Genomic DNA, 19,006 nt, shown 5'->3' with positions numbered 1-19,006 from the left:
TTATGTCAAAGGTAACATTATTTTAGAATCTTCCATTTTCCATGTCCCATTTCCAAATTATGTTACATTGACAGGTAAAAGAAAAGGACAGATTATCGAAAGAAAAACAAAGGACGAGTGGGACCAAATCTATGCGTTGCAGGAAAGGAAGAGGATCCTCTCCGGAGCTCAGGATGGATTCTCTGATCAGCCCATCTGAATCGTTCAAATTTAATCCAACGGTTTCAAACAAGAGATTCTTTAAAATTATTATAATTACAACCGTTGAATTAAATTTAAACGGTAGAGATGAACTGGTCAAGAAGATCTCCATCCTGACCTCCGGTGAGCATGCAAGAAAAAGTTCAGGACTTTCTGACTCCCATTCAGATAAAAGCGGCGTTCCAAGAACGTTCGTGACGCCGGTCACGCCCACCAGCTTATAAATATCAGAAAAACTCACCCTGCAATGTTTAGTTTGGTTGACCGCCGCTTCTTGTCTCAAATCTCAACGCTTTTCTTCAAGGTACGCTAGTCCTTTTCTGTTCATCTTGCTCTCTGTCGTCCTATTCGGTAAAGGTTCGATCTTTGCTTGTTCATAGAGCCTTCCACTTGATACCCCTTGCTTCCTGTGCAATAAATCTGCAAAAACTCTGATGGGTTATCGATGTTTTTCAATTTCCCTGATGGGTTTTTGAGGGTTTTCTATTTTGCTTCTGATTTGTTCTTGTTAGTATGCTTTATTCCTTGATGGGTTCCTTCTGACTTTGTCGGTGAGATTAAATCTTTGAATTTCATCATTTTGTGTGTTGGATCTCTAAGTTTTAGAGGGGTTTTAGAGATTACAATTGTCCCAGATACTGTGTTTTTCTGTGATTGTTATGGATCATCCAACTTTCAATGGAGTTCCTGATTACATGAATGGTTTTAGTATTGATGACCTAGCCTTCTCACCCAATTCAACTCAATTCCCAAATCTCATAAATGAATATCAATTTAACCAGCTCTCTCCGGATCTTAACTTTATGGATAATCATTTTTTCACTCCACCCGATTTCGAACAGGGTAATATTGTTCCTAAAGTTAGTGTGACCACATTTGGAGAGTCATTTGTTCCATCTAATAGTTTGAGTCCACCAGATGAAGGCTCATTTTCACTGCCTAATACTTTGAGCCCTGGAGGAGGAGACACATCCTCCGATGACAGTGATTTCTCCGAATCTGTTTTCAAATACGTAAACCAGATTCTTATGGAAGAGAATATAGAGAAAAAGCCTTGCATGTTCTATGATCCATTGGGTCTTCGTATGACTGAGAAATCGTTCTACGATGTTCTTGGTCAACAGTACCCCTTTTCACCCAATCAGCAACCCCTTTATATCAATCCGAATGTTGAGAGTCCCGATGGTAATATTTCTGGGAATTGTACTGATTGTAGTGGTAGTACTAATTCTGGTACTAGCAATTCCATTGATCCTCAATGGGTTGGCGATCTAGGAGACCAAAAATCTTCTTTTCCACAAACTTCCCTTCCCAATGACTACCCTTTCCAGTTTAATTCAAAATCCAGTTCACAGTTGTCTGTTCCTCTGGAAAATGGCATGACTAGGCTTGGTGATGGGCTGCGTGTTGGTGATGAGCAGCATGTTGATAATGTGCTGCAGGGCTCTTCTATAGAAGAGTTTGTGGCTCAGAATATATTTACAGATAGTGATTCTATCTTTCAGTTTCAGAGAGGGTTAGAGGAAGCTAGTAAATTCCTTCCGAAAAGCACTCAGTTGCTTGTTGATCTGGAAAGCAACACAGTGTCTCCAGAAGTGAAAGCACATGTGCCGATAGTTACTGTCAAGAAAGAAAAGAGTGAGAGGAAGAACTTACTTAATGGGTCAAAGGGAAGAAAGAATCACAAGCGGGAAGATGTTGATCTCGAAGAAGGGAGGAGTAGCAAGCAGTCTGCAGTTTATTTAGAAGGGACTCAAGAGAGTGAATTATCTGAGATGTTTGACAAGGTGTTGCTTTGTCCTGGCGGAAATAATGAATCTCAGTGTGACAATGTTGCTTTTAAGAATGAAGCAAGCAAGACCTTGCAGCCAAATGGACAGGCACAAGGATCTAATGGTAATGGTGGGAAGGCTCGTGGTAAGAAACAAGGAGATAAGAAGGAAGCCGTGGATTTGCGGAATCTCCTGATTTTATGCGCACAAGCCTTGTCAACCAATGATTTTAAAACCACCAGTGAACTGCTAAAGAAGGTTAGGCAGCACTCTTCTCCTAATGGTGATGGATCTCAAAGATTGGCTCACTTCTTTGCAAATGGTCTTGAGGCTCGTATGGCTGGTACTGGCACTGGAACCCAAATGTTTTATACGTCCCTTGCTTCCAAAAGGACACCAGCTGTTGAGATTTTGAAAGCTTACCAAGTTCATCTTTCTGCTTGTCCCTTCAAGAGAATGTCAATTTTCTTCAAAAACAAGATGATTTTGAAGATGGCCGAGAAAGCAACAACCCTTCATATTGTCGATTTTGGTATCCTGTATGGTTTCCAGTGGCCCATCCTCATCCAGCATCTTTCAAAGAGAGCTGGAGGACCTCCGAAGCTACGCATTACAGGGATAGAGGTTCCCCAACCTGGGTTTCGTCCAGCAGAGTGGATTGACGAGACTGGACGTCGCTTGGCAAGATATTGTGAGCGTTTTAATGTGCCTTTTGAGTACAATGCGATAGCTTCACAAAACTGGGAATCCATCCAACTGGAGGACCTCAAGACTGAAAGGAACGAGGTGCTTGCTGTGAATTCTATGTTACGGTTCAAGAACCTACTTGACGAGACAGCTGAAGTGAACTGTCCAAGGGATGCTGTTCTAAAACTAATAAGAAGGATGAAGCCAGATATTTTTGTGCACTCTATTATCAATGGTTCCTACACTGCCCCTTTCTTTGACACTCGATTTCGGGAGGCTCTCTTCCACTACTCTGCCTTGTATGATGCATTTGATATTAATATACCCCGTGACAATGAAGAGAGGTTGATGTTTGAGAGGGAGTTCTATGGCAGGGAAGTTATGAATGTAATAGCATGTGAGGGCGTAGAGAGGGTTGAGAGGCCTGAGACATACAAGCAGTGGCAGGTTCGATGCATGAGGGCTGGGTTGCAGCTGCTGCCAGTGGACCAAGGTCTACTGAAGATTTTCAAGGATAAGGTGAAGGCATGGTACCACAAAGACTTTGAAATTGATCAAGATAGTGATTGGATGCTCCAAGGATGGAAGGGCCGAATTGTGTATGCTTCTTCTTGTTGGGTGCCAGCTTAGGAGTCTTGTAGAGTATGCTTGATTGAACTTCTTTGAGAATTGCAGGAAAGGATGATCGACAAACTGGGCAGAGGTACTATTTCCTTTCGTATTTGAATATTCTTTTCTTCCGTGTTGTACACTAATATACATGCATATACTAGTTGGCTTTATGGCTGAACTACTAGTCGGCGTTTTTATAAAATGAAGTTGATCCTTGTTAGGGTTAAGTTTGTTATTTACTCACTCAGCAAGTTAAAAGAAAAAATCTTAATTCATATTTTTCATGTTTTTTCAGGTCATTGGTGGTAATACGGTAATACCTTCTCGCAGAAGAACATTAACAACACGACTCCTTTTTCTGTGTGGTTCAGAGGTCTTTTTTTTCGTTTTTTATATTAATGGTTTGTCTACTTCATGTTGCTAATGAAAATTAGAGCATAATGTAAATGCTTGGCTTCGTTAGTATTTCGTTGCTTGTAGGGTAATGTGTATATATATGTTGGCTTCGTTAGTATTTCGTTGCTTGTAGGGTAATGAAAATTATAGCATAATATATTTTTGATATTTTTCTTCTTCTTTTTTATATACTATACAATGTTTAATTTTTTGTTTGTTTTATCTATGCGGCATCATTTGATTCGATATGTGAGCTTTATTCTTATGTCACGTTAGTCATAAGTGAGCTCTAAATATACCAGATAAGTAATGTAACATAATAGATAGAAAGAAGTCAAAGTGAAGTGAATATTTAGTTTTTTTTGAATAAAATGATGACTTTTGAGTTTCTAAGAGCATAGTGAGATCAAAATCATGTTACTGGAAGTAAAATGATGCCTTTTCATGGCGTAAATTAGAATCAAAATCAAATTTTAGAAAGCAAAGTGATGATCTCTGAATTTCAAAAAACAAAAGAAAATAAAATCGAACTTAAAAAAGCTAGCTAAAAATAAGTCTTATTTTGTCAAAAACTTGTAACAAAAAAATTACGCTTGTTTTAACTTTTAAGTTCAAAAAACAAAGTGCTAAACTATCACACGTGATTGTTTTAGGGGTAAATATCAGTTTACTACCCTCATGTTTCGTAGTTTTCAACATTTAGTACATAAAGTTTTTTTTTGTCCCAGAGTCATACCTAAAGTGTTAATTTTGGGACAGTCTTATACATCCGTTAGTCAAACTGTTAAGTCTGTTGTTAAATGATGACGTGGTGCCTATGAACAATGATTGGGCGCCTTTTTTTTAGAAGGGGTTCAAAAAAAATTTCAAAATTTCAAAAAAAAAAAAAAAAAAACAAAAAAGCCTCGTCTTCTGCCTCCCCCAACCCCCCCGCACCATCTCCCTCCCTTCTCTCTTCTTCAACCTGCACCCCTTCCCTCCATTCTTTCTTCTGCAACCTACACCACCTTCCCTTCTCTCATCTTTCCTCCCTTATCCCTCCATTCTCTCCTTTGCACCAACCCACCAAACCTTCCTCTTGAACTTTTCCAAGTCGATTCTTACGTACCCAATACCGGCTTCCTCCGCCGCTAGTGATATACGGTTTGCGGCGGCTAGGGTAGCACAGTCGAGGGCATATATGTTGGTTCCTCAGGAAAGGGAGAGCAGAGAGAAATCGGAGCCGAGTGGGGTTGATAATGAGGGTGGTGGTGGTGGGATGGTGAGCCAGCAGCAGGAGGAGTATATGGATGAGAAGGAGCTTTTAAATTAGCAAATCTGCTGTGGACATGGCGGAGGGAATGCTGGTGAGTCTGCCGAGGATTTCTTCCGACAATTCCCCTGGGAATTTCGACGGAGAAAATCTTTGGAGCTATTAATTAATTATTTAATCAGATTTCCAATTTCGTAGCTAGTGTCACGATTTGGATCTTCATTCGGGAAAGAAGAAGCGAAATCAATGCTTGCATTTGGAAAATCGCTGCCGAGAGGAGATGAGAAGAGGGTTTGGTGGGTTGGTGCATAGGAGAGAATGCAGGGATAAGGGAGGAAGGAGGAGAGAAGTGAGGGAGAGGGTGTGGGGGGATGAGGGAGGGAGATGGTGCGGGGGGTTGGGGAAGGTAGAAGACGGGGCTTTTTTTTTTTTTTTTTTTGAATTTTTGAATTTTTTTTTGAACCCCTTCTCCAAAAAAAAAAATCCACGTGAACCCTTAATGACATGTGGCACCCAGTCATTGTCCACGTAGGCACCACGTCATCAATTAACGGAAGACTTAACAGTTTAACTAACGGATGTACAGAGGGGAAGCGAAAAGTGCAGTCGCACAGGGCCCTAAATTTGAAGGGGCCTCCAAAAATTTTTGTCATCTAATGTTACATATTTAGAAAATTGCTTTTGTTAGTACTTTAAAATCTCATTATGCATTCCTTATAAGAGTAAATTTTGTTCCTTTCTTAATATAAAAGGGTAATGCTAGAGAGACTAAATTTGTGAACTAAATGATGAGTCACCAATAGGAAATGATCATGTTTATCAATACTTAAGTAATAATCCAATCATCAACTTACATGTCATTTAATTTACAAAATTTTGTCTACAAATTTAGTATCCCTAGCATCACTCAATATAAAAATTTCTAGTACAATGAGATATTCTGATTGTCAATAATAACACCCTAAAAACGATAGTTTTCCAATTTTAGTATATAATAAGGTTATATATGCAAGTGGACTTTAAAGTTAGAGTTTTGAAGTTTTTTTCTTCGTGTTTAGTTGTTTAAGATTGAACTGCTTTTGATTATCTAGTGAAGGTTATGCTTGTAACTTTTTTACTTATAATTAATGACATTTGTAAACTTGCAATCAGTTAAGTGATTGTTTTATAACATCAATACATTGTTTTACTTTTTTTTAATACTATCTTAAGGAGTGGTCCTTTTATAAATTTCGCACAGGACCCTCGAAATCTTAGAAACAGCCCTGCGGATGTATGAGACTGTTCCAAAATTAACACTTTAGGTATGACTCTGAGATAAAAAAACTTGATGTATTAAATGTTGAAAATCATGAAAGAGTAGTAAACTGATATTTACCCTTGTTTTAGACATTGCAGTTGCACGTGGATTTGTCGGTAAGTACTACTTGTCTGATTGTGGGGGTTGTTTTCTGTTTAATAAAGCTTTCCCTTTTGGGAAAAGATCACATTACCAATTGTGGGGGTTATTTCCTATTCAATAAAGCTTGCCCTTTTGGGAAAGATCACATCACCAATCAAAATATCTCATGCTGTCTCTTCAATCAGAAGCCTCCCTCATAAGAAATTTTTAGTTATGACGGAAACACGAATAGTACACAACGTGTTTTTATGTAAGTGGTGAAAAATTTTAATTTTTAAGTTATTAACATTTTAACACACATAACTGACCATTTATATAGAAACACGTGATGTACCACCTTGTGTAACAGTCACACTGAAAAATCTCTCCTCTTTCACCCCGTCTTTCCTCTTTTCTCTGCAACCCAAAGACACAACGCCATCTCCTGCGATCGACCTCCAAATCACCACCATCGTACTCAAACCAGGAACCTAGCCATGGGTTTCTTTTCGTCAAAATATGAAACAAAAAATTATGCTTAGGTGCAATTGTTTTAGTGACACCGTTGTGGAGCCAAAAATAATTAAGAGGCGACACGTGGATTTTTGGGTAAAAATGATAAAATTACCCTCGAGGCACACCGGAATTCCTACGCGCGAGCAATGGACAATCATCCCTCAATCAAGTCAAAAGTGCCCAAATAGGTATTTTTTTATAACCTATGTCATCAATCCCTCATCATATCTTCTCTACAAGATAACCCCCAAAACATTCATTTTAAATTATGTTAATTAGCTAATTAATGGATTTATTACCTAATTAATTTATTAATGCCTAATTAAACTACCAATTACACCAAAAAAACACACAAGAGGCCGGTCACCTTCTCTCCCAAGGGGGCCGGCCATGCCTTATATATTCTACCTCATTTTCTCTAAAAACCTAAGTTTTCACTCTTGCTAAACACTCAAAAAATTCTCCAAACACTTTTCCCTTAAAATTCTAACTTTGGCATTGGAGGTTCTTTGGCCAAAGCCCCCCATTCATCGTGGGAACGTGAGGACTTTAGCCTTGACCTAAGGTGTTATTTGTTTTGTAGGTGCAATCTTGTCCAAGAACAAGAAGGAAGAAATTTGCATCCACGTTCCTCTTTAATTTATTCACTCTCTTACCCAACTTTTTCATAGGTTTGGTCACCTTCTAGGTGTCGGCTAGCACTCTTCGAATTTCAGTGTCCACCTGGACATAATGATTGGAGTGTGTCAACAAAGTTGTCAAAACATGAGGTACAAATGGACCACCTATGCTTACCTCTTTGAGCACAAAACACCCTCCCTATCAGCAAAGGGCATGCCTATAAAGGGCACATAACATTGTTGCTATTGTTATATGGACACACATATGGTGTCCTTAAGCCTGACACAAATAACTTTTTGTGCACTATGATATTTTTGTAGAGATTAGATAACTGGGAAATTAAGAATAATGTGGAGGCTGAAGATTGGGGACGGTGCAGATGGCCCATATTTGTCCAGCACAAACAACTTTCTGGGGAGGCAGACATGGCCGTTTGATCCTCATGCAGGTACTCTTCAAGAGCGAGCTGAGGTTGAAGAGGCTCGCCAAAATTACCTCAAAAACCGATTTCAGGTCAAGCCTAGTAGCGATTTCCTCTGGAAAATGCAGGTACGTACTTATGTCGACGTACTATTGGAATCATGGCATCATGCATGATGCGAAAGGGTAAGCTTAGCTCGATTCTTTTTAATGTAACAAAAATAAAAAATAAAAAACGCTCCTTTTCTTATTGAAAAAAAAAAATAAGGGAAAAGGTTACTTTTTTTCGTTGGTTCATTTCCTTATAGTTTAGCTTTTTTTTTTTTTTAAATTTTATTTGTTATTAATAGGTTTTTTATTCTATGTTTGTAATTTTGTGTGAGAAGTTTTGAGTTCAAATCTCAAACCAATTGCAATTCATATGTTGCACAATTATTTTTCTTTGATTCGAGCAAACGAAAATATGATGTTTGCTTGCACAGTTACACAGATCTGACGACTTTTCCTTAATTGCAAGCTTTAGTAAGCTGAGTAGAAACCGAACAAATTACAGATACTACCATTGTGACTTGTGTCCAAAATTAACAAGATTCTCACAAATTATTAAATTAATGCAGTTTCTAAGAGAGAAAAATTCCAAACAAGCGATTCCTCCATTGAAGATCAACGAGGGCGATGAAGTGACACATGAAATTGCAACAGCTGCAATGAAGAGGGCTGTCCATTTTAATTCAGCCTTGCAATCAAGCCACGGACATTGGCCTGCTGAAAATTCTGGCCCATTGTTTTACCTTCTTTCTCTGGTGAAAATTCATCATTCTTTTGAGATTTCATGCAACAGCTAATTACTAATACATTTTCTTCTTTTCATACAGGTCATGTGTCTGTACATTACTGGTCATCTTAGTGTTGTATTCTCTGTGGAACATCGCAAAGAAATCAAGCGTTACATATACAACCATCAGGTGCGAATATTGTACGAGTTATGTACGTATGCCGTGTATAACTAGCTTGTGCTTGTTTTCCCTCCTTTTATTTTGGCAGAGGTGGGGAATAACTTATGCCATGTTATTAACCAGTCCAATCTCTTTTTATAATTAATTAAATTTTATGCTAATTAAAATTTTGTGTTTGTCTGTGTGTTTGTAGAACAAAAATGGTGGGTGGGGATTACACATAGAGAGCCCCAGCAACATGTTTTGTACGGCTTAAAACTATGTGAGTTTGCGGCTGCTTGGAGAAGGACCAGATGGAGGTGAAGAGAATGCCATGGCTAGGGGAAGAAAGTGGATTCTTGACCATGGGGGTGTAACCAATATACTTTCTTGCGTAAAAGCTTGGCTTTCGGTACTGTGACCTTTTTTCTATTGAACTAAACATGGTAAATACCAATAATATATGATAATATTTGGGAATTTCTTATATATATATTAATCTCCAAAGTGGAGTATATATAGGAGTTACAATTGGTATTACATATGTACTTCACCAATGTGGGACAATAAACTACTATTTACATTTTAACTAATGTATAACTCGCAACACTCCCCCTCAAGTTGGTGCAAAGATGTCACGCATGCCCAACTTGTCAAGCGAGTCGGAAAACGCACTATTAGACACAGCCTTAGTAAGAGCATCAGCCAGTTGATCTTCAGATCTCACAAACGGAAACATAATAATTCCAGCATCCAATTTTTCCTTAATGAAATGTCGATCAATCTCCACATGTTTTGTTCGATCATGTTGCACTGGATTCTGAGCAATCTCAATAGCAGCCTTGTTATCACAATGAAGTTTCATAGCACATTTGTGTTTAAACTCAAGATCTCTCAACAATTTTTCCAACCACAACAACTCACATACACCATGAGACATACCACGAAACTCAGCTTCTGCACTTGACCTAGCCACCACTTTTTGTTTCTTGCTTCTCCAAGTAACTAAATTACCACCCACAAACATAAAGTATCCAGATGTAGATCGTCGATCAGTGATAGAACCAGCCCAATCTGCATCTGTGTACCCTTCGACATTCAAATGATCATTCTTGGAGAAAACCAGGCCTCTGCCAGGAGCCATCTTCAAGTACCTCAAAATACGAGTTACTGCATCCATATGAGCTTTACTAGGTGAGTGCATAAATTGACTTACCACACTAACTGCATAAGCAATGTCAGGGCGAGTGTGAGACAAATAAATTAATCTCCCCACAAGCCTCTGATACCGTTCCTTATGAGTTGGAACTTGATCTGGAAATAAGCCCAGACGATGATTCTGCTCAATCGGAGTATCAACAGGTTTGCAATCTAACATACCTGTTTCAGCTAACAAATCAAGAACATACTTCCTTTGAGATAGAAAAATACCATGCTTGGATCGTGCAACCTCGATTCCAAGAAAATACTTCAATTCACCCAAATCTTTCATCTCAAACTCAGTAGCTAGGTACTTTTGAAGGTGCTGTATCTCCTTTTGATCATCACCAGTCACTATCATGTCATCAACATAAATAATCAATGCAGTTAGCTTACCATTTTGTCGCTTTAGAAACAAAGTATGATCTGAATGACTCTGGATATACCCAAACTTCTTCATTGAACTTGTAAACCTCCCAAACCATGCTCTAGGAGATTGTTTCAAACCATACAAGGCCTTTCGTAACCTGCATACAATACCTTTTCCGGGAGATGTTCCAATACCAGGTGGGAGATCCATATACACTTCCTCCTTAAGATCACCATGAAGGAAAGCATTCTTAACATCAAACTGCAACAGAGGCCAATCCTGGTTTGCTGCCAAGGACAGAAGAACACGCACAGTATTAAGTTTGGCAACAGGAGCAAAGGTCTCCTGATAGTCCACCCCATAGGTTTGAGTATAACCCTTAGCAACTAATCTGGCTTTATACCGATCAATAGAACCATCTGCTTTGTGCTTAATAGTAAACACCCATCTACATCCAACGGCTTTCTTCCCATTTGGTAACGGAATCAAATCCCAAGTAGAATTCTTTTCCAAAGCTTCCATCTCAACTTTCATAGCATTAACCCACTTAGGGTCAGACAAAGCATCCTGCAATTTTGTTGGAATTGATACACTAGATAGCTGACATATGTAAGATGCATATGGTTGGGACAAACGATGAGAAGACACATAATTGTTGATAGGATATTTGGCTTTGGCATGCATATCAGGCTCATATTGTACTTTAGGTTTTCCACGATTAGCTCGTGGAGGCAACTGATAAGTAGAAGAATCGTCAGAATTTACCTCATGTATGCCACCATCTTGTACCAAACAGTTAGAAGAATCATCATTGGACAAAACATCATCAGGCAACTCGTTAGACATATCAGCAGCAGGCAACCGATCATCAGAAGGTAATTCATCAAATATATCCGCAGCAGGCAACCGATCATCATCTGTAGCCGACTGATTAGTATCACGTAAAATAATAGGTTCTGTTCCCAACTCTGTCTGTAACACATCATCCATATCATCTCTTCGAATCTGCACTTCACTCCCCCTCTCCCCCTGAAGTGGAGAGTCGGAAGAGGGCTTCACAAAATACGAAACTTCCTCATGGAAGGTGACATCCATGGTAATATAAGTTTTTTGAGTCGGAGGATGATAACACTTATAGCCTTTTTGATTGTTAGCATACCCAATAAAGACACACCGGAGAGCACATGCATCAAGTTTACTCCGCTGATGAGAGTAGACATGCACATACGCAATACACCCGAACACTTTCGGAGGAAGCTTTGAGACAGAAACAAGAGAAACATGTTTTTGTAGCAGATCAAACGGTGTCTGGAAATCAAGAACCCGACTTGGAACACGATTGATCAAATACACAGCAGCCAAAACAGCATGACCCCACAAATGATTAGGAACACATTTATCTAACATCAAGGAGCGAGTAACCTCCATTATTTGACGATTCTTCCGTTCGGACACACCATTTTGTTGGGGTGTAAACGGAGTAGTCGTCTGGTGAATAATACCATGATCACGGAAAAAACATGCCAAAGTGTGATTCACATATTCTCCTCCGTTATCAGACCTGAAGACCTTAACTTTGGTCTGAAACTGAGTAGATACCATTGTACAAAATTCTTGAAGAAGTAACGGAACATCACTCTTATTTTTCATCAAGAACACCCAAGTTACCCGAGTACAATCATCAATAAAAGTAACAAACCAACGGAATCCATTAGAAGTAACTTTTGCAGGACCCCACACATCAGAATATATCAAATCAAATGGTAAAGTAGCTTTAGAATCACTTACAGGAAAGGAAGCACGATGACTCTTAGCCATGACATATGTTTCACACTTGAACTCTGAATCACTACAAGTGCGAAACAAAGAAGGAAATAGATGCTTCATATAACTGAATGATGGATGTCCCAATCGTCGATGCCACAACCAAATTTGATGTCTGTTATCCACTTTAGCACTTAAAACTTGATGATTATTTGAACCGGAAACAACAGTATCCTCCATAGTCAAGATGTACAAACCCCCTATCCTTTTACCATAACCAATTATCTTCTGAGTTTGAATATCTCGAAAATAACAATACGTAGGATAGAAGTGAGCAGAACAATATAAAGTATCAAGAAGTTTTCCTACCGACAAAAGATTGCACTTAACATCAGGAACAAGTAAAGCACGGACCAGTGATAAGGTTGGAGTCAAAGAGATAGTGCCTTCACCCTTCACAGGGGAAAGTGCTCCATTTGCACTAGTAATATACGGATCACGTACATAATCACATAACTCATCAAACACTCTAGGGTCACTCGACACATGATCAGTGGCCCCAGTATCAATTATCCATTTATTTGTTCCACCAAGATGCATAACAACACTATGATTATATTGAGCCATTGAACAAAATCACGAACAATAAAGGCACAAAAGATACGCAGCGGAATGAAAACAATTTACCAGAGTACTGTAGCAATTACTGTTCACGGCACTGTAGCAAATATCATTCACGGTACTGTAGCAATCACTGTTCACGCACTGTAGAAGACCACTGTTCACGGCACTGTAGCACGACACTTTTTTTTTTTTTTTTTTTTTCTCACGCGGAGGAAATCACGAAAAATGTGGGCACAAAATTTAAAGCACACAGGTCACCAAGAGCGAACTGCTCTGATGCCATATTGAACTAAACATGGTAAATACCAATAATATATGATAATATTTGGGAATTTCTTATATATATATATTAATCTCCAAAGTGGAGTATATATAGGAGTTACAATTGGTATTACATATGTACTTCACCAATGTGGGACAATAAACTACTATTTACATTTTAACTAATGTATAACTCGCAACATTTTCCAGTGCACACACATATATATACGCGTGTGTATAACTTTTGAAGTGAGCCAATTTCTTCTTATGTAGATACTTGGTGTTTATGACTGGTCTGGATGTAACCCAATACCTCCGGAGTATTGGATGCTTCCTTCTTTTCTACCCATGCATCCAGGTTTGGAAGTTGGGGAGTCTGCTTCACATATGGTACATGGTTTGCGCTTAAAGGTTTAGCTACTGCTGGAAAAACTTATTACAATTGTCCGGCTATGCGCAACGGGGTTAATTTTCTACTGGCAAGCCAAGGAGATGACAGTGGATGGGGAGAGAGTTACCTTTCATGTCTACGCAAGGTAAATTCTTTATCTACTAAATCTCTGTAAGTCATTCATTGATATATACAAACCTTTATGCTGAACTGCCCTAGCTAGTGTAAAGAGACCTTTGCCGTAGTGTAAAAAACCAGGAAAAGCTATTTATACTCTCTAAGAAGCAAATTGTGGTTTTTATATGCAGAAAATTATACCACTTGAAGGAAGAAGATCAAACTTAGTACAAACTGCATGGGCTTTGATGGGTTTAATTCATGCTCATCAGGTAAGTTAATAATGTAAAATAGAACTCATAAAATACTCTTTTAATAACTAAATACATGCTGGAAAATTTTACAAGTTAGTAATTTGCATTAATTTTATGTTGGGGTATATATTTTGGGTGTTTTCATGTCTTAGAGTTTTGTAGTAGGTTAAATATTATGATCGCTTTACTTTTATTTACTAAGGTTTACTAAGAAATTCTTGTGTGTATCCGATACAAATATGACTTGGTATATCAACTTAATAAAAATTTGCCACGTTTATATTTTTTAAAGATAATTTACTTCTCTCTTACGGTTGGAAATAGTATTCCAATTGTACCCTTTGACATAAAATTAGTAAAATAATAAAATAAAAATATTAAATAACCCATTCTCTCCCCTTTCCGTGTCAACCTAAACTGTATGTATCTGCCAACGACTGTCATTCCCCTTGTTGGTGTCAAAAATTGGATGGAGTCTGGACTAGGTTCTATATGCATTTGACCCGAGTGTAGCTTTCAATCTCAGTGCCATTATATAGCTTGGGAGAAAAAGAGAATAGATATGTCACTGCTTTAGGCTGTCAACAAACAATGTTTATGTTTGAGTGTTTATGAAAGTTGCGGGTTAATTTGACTTCTAACAAAATGATTTTGTACCAAGTGGAACACTATTGGTTCAGTTAAGTTTTGTTATGTGAATCAAGCAGAAGAAGACTTAAATTTAGTGTAACCTCAGTATGCTTGCCTAAACAGCAAATGAAAGTGGAATGAAAGCTAAACCTAGAAACAAAATGTAATTATTTTATGATGAAGTTACAAACATTCTCAAAAGTAAAATCTAGGCTGATGGGCTGAGCTTCATAATTTGAAATGTAAATTGAATGGAAATGTAAAGAAAGTAGGAAAACTTAGCAAAATTCAGGTCATGAGGGACAAGATAATGCTAGAGGAGTCCATTGAGATCACTAGTGTTGGATTGGATTTAGTACAAAATATGCGCCTCAAAGAGGAAATCAGGGTGGTTGGAATTGCACATCCACCGAATCATACCACGGATTAGTAGAGCTGTGAAAGGTTTAGATCTTAGGGATCGTAGGCAGTGTTTACTTCGAAGAAAGGCTTTGAGATCATAGGCAGAGTTTTTGCTGAAGAGAAATTGAGTTTATAGGCAGGGGAGAAGAGCTTGAATGCCTCATTTAATCATAGAGATTGTATTTGACGAAGGTTTAGAGCTTGAATGCCTCTATCTTTATTTATAGGCAGGGGAAAAGAGCAACCTTGATCATATTACTGAGCTAGATTAGGGTATATCGGTTATTTGACGATAATAGGGATTGTAATTTGTGGTGGGTGACCTTCAATTATGCTTGAGGCGGTTAGCATGATTGCAGTAGTGATATCAATGTGTCGGATGACGTTTATGTAGACATTTAAGAGGCAAGATATTTTTGGGCTTTGGTTGCTTACATGGCACATGCACTTCGGGAAGGAACCTGTCCTAGCCCTCAGACAGGTTAAAGTCAAATAAGGTAGTCGTAAAGCCCCAATTTTAGACTTTGAAGTTGATAGGTTGAAATGGTGCGAATTTTGCGTAAATAAAAATAAACGGGTCTCATAGCAGACCTTATTTTAAGGTGGAATGATAATCTAGTTGTAAAATTGTTAAAAAAATTCCAAAAAAACATGTGTCAAATTATAAGTGCCTCGATATACGGCTGATGTAGCGCAGCAGATACACCTAAGATTCCTCAAGGTTTATCATTGCTTTCATGTTTTTTTAATCTTTTCAGAATTAGATATTTATCATTGCTTTCTGTACCCATTATTTGTCCCCAAAAAAAATGCCCACCTCTAATATTTCTACATGTGTATGCTTAATCAACACCCACTTAATCCCAAAACTTAAGGTTTGATCTAATATTAGAGGTAGGCATGTTTTTGGAACAGAAGATTTGAAGCCTAGCGTAGTAGAAGACCATTAATTCTTGACAAAATGTAGTTCTTTTCTTAGGTAGTTATCTAGACATTTTGGAGTCTCCCTTATTCATTTTGTCAATGGATTAAGGGTTGGTTTGGTATTGCTGTGCTTTAAAAAAAAAAATTTGTTTCTGCTGTGCTGTGAGAATAAGCTCATTTTTGTAACTTCACATTTTCAATTTTTTTTTTGGGAAAACTTGATATAACTCTAATTTTTTTAGTCAATAGTAGGAATGGTCTAATTTATTAAAATAAGTCCAATTCTTTAAATTTAATTATTTAATTATCAATAATGATCTCTTAAAAGAAAAAACTTATTGTAAAAATCAAATTTCTTCCTAATTATCTCTTTGATTATCTCTTTTTTTATATATATATTTTTGTTATTTCTTGTTCTTCCTCCTGTTTTAACCCATTTATAGATTTTTTTTTAATTTTTATAATCAACCTATATCACAGGTTAATTGTATTTATCTACCTATATGACATATTCTTTTTCATAGTCAACCTGTCACAGATTAATGTGCCTTGCTTGTAGGTATATTATGTTTTGTTCTATCTTTTAGTTAGGTTTCATATCTCACTTATAGGTATAATATACATTCATATATTTTGCTACTTGAGTTAGGGTAGAATGTTTTGCAGATAGATTTATGTTAGTATATTATTATTTTTTGTTTATAAGATATTAATTAGATATTTTGGAGTTGAAAAATGCATAATATTAAAAGATTTTAATTGATTTTTAATATTTTTAGAAAATATAAAAGGAGTATAAAAGAAATAAAAACATATAATTAGATAACTGGAGTCACTCCTAAAAACACTCTATGTTTTTGGACCTGGATCTAAAAGCCCATTTTTTTATCCAAAACTGTGAAAATAAGCTGTTTTTAAGTGTTTACCAAACATCTTTTTGAGCTCAGCTTTTTTTTATACCCATTTTTTTATAAAAACACATCAGTACCAAACCAGTATTAAGAATCAGAGTTTGTAATCAATTTCTTTTCCCTCATCCTTTGATATGTTAATAACATTTCATTCATCCAGGATTCTAACTTCTTTAAAAACAAAAAAATCTTGTAGGCAGAAAGAGACCCTACTCCTCTCCACCGTGCTGCAAAGCTGTTAATCAATTCTCAGATGGAGGATGGTGGATTCCCTCAGCAGGTTGCGTACCGCCTAGTTTTCAGAAGAAAGTTAAATAAATAAAAAATACACTAATATTGAGTGGTGATGCTTAATGGCTTCCATTAATTTTTTCAGAAAATGGCTTCCTTTGTATGCAATCGGAAATTAATGGGAGAAGAGGAACAATATCATCTCCGTACAGAACACACAATTAACCTTTTATTTAACTTCGATTTTCATGTTCGCAGGAAATGACAGGTACTTTCCTTACATGTTACACTACGCAGCATATTTGCAATACTTTCCCTTAATGGCCTGTGTGATTTGGTCAGGAAGCTCAGATTTCTGAACTCAGGAAAGGATCCAAATCCTTTTTTGACCTCCTACCAGAAAATTTGAGTATTACAGATGGAACCGATGTTTTCCAAGACAAGGAATCTTCATTTTTTTTATAAATGAGGATTATTGTGGGCTCACATCACATCGAACTTCAAATCATTTATTTACCGTTTATTTTTCAAGTTGCACCTCATAGATCATCATTGCAAAATATCAACTATCAGAAATATTTGAGTCATCTAATTGAGCTCAAAGAAATTGACAAATACTATGTTTGAAGAAACATTGAAATTTTATCGTGTCGATTAAATAGGTAAATTGTTTCGGATTGATTTGAATTTTTACATAAATAATCTATTAATCGACACTTATAAGAATAGATGGTTGAAATCGTTGAAATTCGATATAAAACGAGTCTCACAACTAATTCCATTTTTTAAGAAATGGAAATCCTTTCTAAAAAAGGCCTGTATTGAGATAATGATGACCTTCACTTTGACAGAACCAGATTCCCTCCAGACCCAAATAAACTGAGCCTAAGGATCAAAGGATTCGGACCGTTGAAATTTGATCAAACGACTACAATTATTATAACTTTTAGAGGGCTCTTTGTTTGTAGTCGTTTGATCAAATTTCAACGGTCCAGATCCTTTGCTCAGAAGGTCCAATTTTTTCGGTTCGAAGGAGATCCGGTTCCACTTTGACAATAATGGTTAACCAAAAAGTTTAGGTACGTAGAATTAGTCAAATGGACTTGTCATACTGGAAAGAAAATTCGCCAGTGTATACTGTATACCATGACAAAAGTTTTGAAAAAAAAAAGAAAACAAAAGATGACGTCACTTAGCCGTTGGATTTGAATTTAAGTTGTAGTTTTTAAATAATAAATTATGTTTGACCCTCGATTGGAGACGGTTTTTTGTGACAGGGCTAAAATGAGCCCTATGGACTTTTGGCCCTCCAAGATATTAATATTTTAATGAACAGTACATGGTCTCCAACCGAGGGTCAAAGGGCCATATGACTCGTTTTAGCCCTGTCACAAAAAACTGTCTCCAACCGAGGGCCAAAGGGCCAAACATAATTTATTATTTAAAAACTACAACTTAAATTCAAATCCAACCGCTAAGTGAAACAAATTATGTAAAATTTTGGAAAAAAAAAATATGAAACAAATTTTGTAAAATAGAAGTTATAGGAAAAAAAATAGAATGAAGTGAGATAGTATGGAATGGTGAAAATTATGTGATAAATAGTGTAGGAATGTGTCACATCCCTGCCTGGAGCCCCACCACATCCCGGGCTCGGCTCCACTGTAACACAATATTGTCTGCTTTGGGCCCGGACTACACCTTTACAATTTTGTTTCTGGGAACTCACACGAGAACTTCCCAGTGGGTCACCCATCATGGGATTGCTCTCGTGCGAACTCGCTTAACTTTGGAGTTCCGATGGAACCCGAAGCCAGTGAGCTCTCAAAAGACCTCGTGTTAGGTAGAGATGAGAATATACATATAAGGCTTACATGATCCACTCCCCTGGGCGATGTGGGATGTTACAATCCACCCCCTTAGGGGTCCGACGTCCTTGTCGGCACACTTCTGGCCAAGGATTGGCTATGATACCAAATTGTCACACCCTGGCCCGGGCTCCACCACATCTCTGGCTCGACTTCGCCGTAGCAAGATATTGTCCGCTTTGGGACTCGACCACATCCTCACGGTTTTGTTTCTGGGAACTCATGTGCGCAGAACTTCCCAGTGGGTCACCCATCCTGAGAATGCT

General features: G+C 37.5%; 1 protein-coding gene and 1 pseudogene across 1 annotated transcript; both read left to right on the top strand.

The window, feature by feature from the left end:
* Positions 1-350: 350 nt before the first annotated feature.
* On the top strand, positions 351-3,844 carry LOC126616860 (scarecrow-like protein 33). The gene is made up of 2 exons (XM_050284988.1): positions 351-3,363; positions 3,568-3,844. The coding sequence occupies exon 1, from the start codon at positions 861-863 to the stop codon at positions 3,288-3,290; it is 2,430 nt and encodes an 809-aa protein (XP_050140945.1). The 5' UTR covers positions 351-860; the 3' UTR covers positions 3,291-3,363; positions 3,568-3,844.
* Positions 3,845-7,786: 3,942 nt separating this feature from the next.
* On the top strand, positions 7,787-17,231 carry LOC126616919 (beta-amyrin synthase-like; annotated as a pseudogene).
* The last annotated feature ends 1,775 nt before the right edge of the window (positions 17,232-19,006 follow it).

The sequence above is a fragment of the Malus sylvestris genome, chromosome 3 (assembly GCF_916048215.2).
Source record: "Malus sylvestris chromosome 3, drMalSylv7.2, whole genome shotgun sequence".
Classification (NCBI taxonomy): domain Eukaryota; kingdom Viridiplantae; phylum Streptophyta; class Magnoliopsida; order Rosales; family Rosaceae; genus Malus; species Malus sylvestris.
The sequence above is the reverse complement of the archived record's forward strand: the minus strand, read 5'-3'. Positions and strand labels throughout refer to the sequence as shown.

What these genes read in the sequence shown, in the direction of transcription:
- LOC126616860 (XM_050284988.1), top strand. Translation starts at nt 861, where the DNA reads ATGGATCATCCAACTTTCAATGGAGTTCCTGATTACATGAATGGTTTT.